At 45.3% G+C, this 4,413-nt stretch overlaps 1 protein-coding gene across 1 annotated transcript in view; it reads right to left on the reverse strand.

Moving 5' to 3' along the window:
• The window catches only part of AFAP1L1 (actin filament associated protein 1-like 1), a 64,148-nt gene that overhangs the window by 6,212 nt on the left and 53,523 nt on the right, over nucleotides 1-4,413 (reverse strand). Inside the window, exons 16-17 of the mRNA XM_012658231.1 lie at nucleotides 3,133-3,297; nucleotides 960-1,138 (exon numbers count right to left, since the gene is read on the reverse strand). Of these exons, the coding sequence (XP_012513685.1) occupies nucleotides 960-1,138; nucleotides 3,133-3,297 (344 nt within the window). The remainder of the gene's footprint in view (nucleotides 1-959; nucleotides 1,139-3,132; nucleotides 3,298-4,413) is intronic.

Genomic DNA, 4,413 nt, shown 5'->3' on the forward strand with positions numbered 1-4,413 from the left:
TCAGGCTGGTTTCGAACTCCTGAGCTCAAACAATCCGCCCGCCTCGGCCTCCCAGAGTGCTAGGATTACAGGCGTGAGCCACCGTGCCCGGCCTCCAATTCTTAATATAAATACAATCTAGTGGAGGAGATAGAAATTGGACAAGTAAGGACACACATATATATACACACACACACAAATTGTGGTTAAGTGCTATGAGAAAGAATAACAGGGCATTGTTTGTAATTTAGACCAGTGGTTTCCAACTAGGGCCAATTTTGCTCTCCTAGGGGACATTTCTGGCAATTTCTGGAGACATTTTTGATTGTCATAACTAGGGGTAGGGTGCTACTGGCAACCAATGGGTTAGAGGCTAGGGATGCTGCTAACCATCCTTATAACAGGACAGTCCCCTCTAAAAAAGAATTGTTGGCCCAACATCGAAGTAGTGCTGAGGTTGAGAAACCCTGATACAGATGAAGTTAGGGAAGTTTCCTCCGAGAAAGTCCCACTAGAGGTGAGAGTACCTTCCTTGCAGGGTTGCTGGACCTCAGTTTCCTTGTCTGTCAATAATACATGTAATACTGCCTCATAGGACTGCCGTGAAGATTGTGTGAGGTTAGGATGCTGCACTGGCTTACGGTAATCGATGAACACATGTTTGTTATTCAGCATATGGTAGCTATTATTATCATCAATAACCCCAAAGCCATTTCTAAGATCACCTTCAGGATAAAAAGTCAAACTGTGGTGCTGCTATGGAGAGGACAACAGGCCGGAGAATCAGGACAACTTGTTTCAGGAGTCCTCTTCCTAGCTGTGCCACCGGTGGCATGTCCCCCCACATCTTTGGACCTCAGTTTTCTCATCTGTAAGTGAGCATGACCCCTCTCCCCAAAGAACGGTCATGATGGAGTCATCTGCAGTGTGTGAAGGGATTAGGGAGCAGCTGCCCCTGGCGTAGAAGGCAGTGGACTCACCCCATTCTTGTTCTTGCAACTCATGGACAGCCCCAGGGCTGGGCCCCCCGCCAGGGACTGCTGCAGTCGCTCCTTCACGGCCACCAGCCTCAGCTCCAGGTCGATCCGGCGCTCCTCCTTCACCCGACATTGGGCTTCCAGGGTGGCCACAGCTTCCTCCAGAGCCTTTAACTTTGCTCCTGAGTCCAGAGACACTGATAAGAAACAGTTGAACCTGACCTGAAGCATCAGGGAGCCTGGCAGGCCCTTAGGCCTTCATCTGCCTCTTACAGAGGGCCATTCCAGCTCCTCGGTCCTGGTTAGGAGCATGACTTTGGGTCTGGGGTTCCAGCCCCACGCTGGGTGGTGTGGTCTTTACCTACCTGGTCCCCATTTCCCCATCTTCTGGAAACAGCACCCTGATTTCTCACTGGGACACCAGCTTTCCCTTCTCATTCCATATAGTTTGGGTGAGGCTGACCTCACTCCTAGTTCAAGGGTTTGGCACATAACTTAGGCCCGGCCTGTAATCACAACTCTTCTGCTGGTCACAGTGATTGTATTAGGGGTAAAGGTTGGACAATCAGAGTGAATCCTGAGACTTCTGTGGCCATCCTAGGGAAGAGCAGCTCTCCCCTGGGGTGGCTGAGAGGATTGGTGAGGGTGAGAGCTGTGCAGCCACTGTGCCACCACAAGGGGAAGAATGAAACCAAAGTACAGGGGGCAGAAGCAGGAGTGAGAGAAATAAGCTTAGCTCCTGGGGACATCTTTTAAGTCCCTGAACCTCGCTATACCTGATCTTTCAATTTTCCAGTTACAGTTTTCTTCTTTTCATTTCTACGCCAGTTTGCCTCGGGTTTCTGTTACTTGTGAACAAGGGTCGTAACACAGGGCTTTACACAGAACAGAGTTTCTAGTAAGATTTTGCTGCTTATTCAGTTTAATCCAACAAACCTATATTAGTATCTTTTTAGTGCTAAGTGTTGGGTCTTACCAGGCTTAAAAATTAGTTCCATTCTTTTTCTCGTGGGAGACCACATTGGAGGGTTTTCCAGTGATGAATGAACAAATGAATTCTTTAGATTCATTTGTTCAGTAAATATGTATTGAATGCTTAGTATGCTGTGTATCAGGCACTGTCCTAGGCCCACGAGATATATCAGTGAACAAAACAGGCAAAGATCCTTACCCTTATGGAGCTTACATTCACATGTGTATATGTGTGTGTGTGACAATAAATAAAAAATAAATATAATAATCTGGTATGTTACAAAGTGATAGTGCTATAGAAAAGAAATTGAGCAGGATAAGGAGGATAGTCAGTCTGCTCCAAATTCTGGTTTTGACCTTTAGAAAATTCTTTACAGTGAAACCAAACTGCCTTCCTCTGCTTGATTCTGGTTCTTGGCCACACAGAACAGGTCTTACTTTTTAAACCAGAAGTTCTCAATTCGAGGCTCCTGGAGTCTTGGGCAGTCTATGGATGGGCTGAACAGGCAGGAACATGAGCTCCTGAAATTGTTGGCAACATGGTGAACTGTGGTGTTTCTTCTTAGGAAAGAGTCCTTAGTTCCATCAGATTCTTATAGGGCTACATGAGCTTGGACATATTCTACAAGGACAGGACTTTTGTTCCCTCCAGCATGTGGAGAAGCCTTAGGCTGAAAGTTTGGCAAACTGCAGTTAGAGAATTCAAAGGAAACACAGAGGAAAATGGGGTGTGCAGGAGCCCAGAGCAGGCAGGGCCTACTGAGCTGCCTAGATTCAGAAGCCAATCCTGGGAAAGTGTCACTGTCCATCACTCCCAGCACCTGGACCAATGTCTCGTATGTATCTGTGAATGAATGAAGGTGGGGTTCAAAGTGATCTTTCTTATTTCCTTGATTCTAAGGCGCACTTCTATCTTTAACATTTCTTAAGTCAGGATGCATCCTACTACATTAAGTGTACACATTTTTGTGATGCTTTTTCATCCCCTTACCCCAAAACAGTTATTAAATTGATGGCACTTCCTTTAATTAGGAGGAATTATGATGCTGATGAAGAAAAGGAGAAAGAGGAGGAGGAGGAGGAAGGGGAGGAGAGACCCACCTCTCCTGGGTAGGAAACCAGGTGACCTGTGCAAAAGCCCTCCTCTCACTGTGCCCAAGGCTGAGACACCCATGGGTGCTCAGGACCACACGCACGTAGGTACCTGGGCTGCTCCGAATGGCTTCCTTCAGCTCCCTCTTCTCCTGCCGCAGTGCCGTCAGCTCCGTCCGAACCATCTCTTTCTCTTTCTCCAGCTTCTCTTTTTCTACCAGGTACCTCCGGGCATCCTCCTCAGCCCGATTCTTGCCATACTTGTATTGATTGGCACCTGTGGAGATGTGGGGAAGGAAAAGGCCCTCGGTTCTGATCTTTCCTCGGTGCTGATCTTTAGTAAAGGTACTTGGGTGGTGTTAGCTTCTTTCTCAGCCTTAACTTCTCCATCTACCAAATGGGAATATTTAGATCTAGTCCCTTACATATGTATATGTAGTGTGAATCTCCTAAGGAAATAAGGAGCAAACGGAGGCCATAGAGTACAGGGACTAGGAGCAAGGGCTTTGGGACCACACAGATCAAGCCTCGTGTTCATTTTTGCCCCTTACTGGTTGTGTGACATCAGATAAAAAGTGAAGGGTAATGTTTTTGTGTCTTTCCCTCTAGGCCTTATTTGTAAATAAGGATATTGATAAAATTTACCTCATGGGTTATGGTAAGGTTTAAATGAAAATTAAAGTAATGAAAAGTACTCAGTATAGTACCTGGCAAATAGTAAGTGCTTGGTAAATGTTAGATAATAATGACAGTATTATAAAACAAATTTTGTGAGGTATAACACACTTTGGCTTTAAAAGGGTATGTTTTATAATCCACTCTCAGTTACCTATAAGACAAGGAGACAGCTACATGTAACTAAGATCTATAAAGATTCTAGACTTTGGGCTATAGTCAGGCATTGCCCATTTTATTACCAGGGAAAAGTTAGCGGAGGGTGGGATCCAGTTGTCTATGGTAGGTTCAACATTATGGCGGACAATAACAAAAAAATAATTGTGGCAAAAATTTATGGAGCATTTACTATATGCTAGGCACTACATGTTAAGCTATATACTTGCATTTCCATTTAATCTTCACACAAACTATTATTAGCTCTATTTTATTGCTGAGGAAACTGAGGCAGAGAGAGGTTAGGTCCCATTGCTAATGTCTGTTTGCAGGTCTATGCCATGTTATAGTGCTTTAGCCGGGCCAACGCCATAGTCCAACCTCCCAAGAGAAAGTCTTACGTTTTTGCTGTAGAGCCCTTTGTAAGTTGTGGGGCGTAGAATGATTCCCATAATTTACTGATAATTGGAGATCTTGTCTCTCCAGCTCTTGTAGGGATTGCAGTGGTCACCACCAAGTGACCCACACAAAAATCAGTTCCTGACATGGCTACCCTGCAATT

Source organism: Propithecus coquereli, unplaced genomic scaffold, assembly GCF_000956105.1.
Source record: "Propithecus coquereli isolate 6110/MARCELLA unplaced genomic scaffold, Pcoq_1.0 Scaffold58, whole genome shotgun sequence".
NCBI classification, from domain to species: Eukaryota; Metazoa; Chordata; class Mammalia; order Primates; family Indriidae; genus Propithecus; species Propithecus coquereli.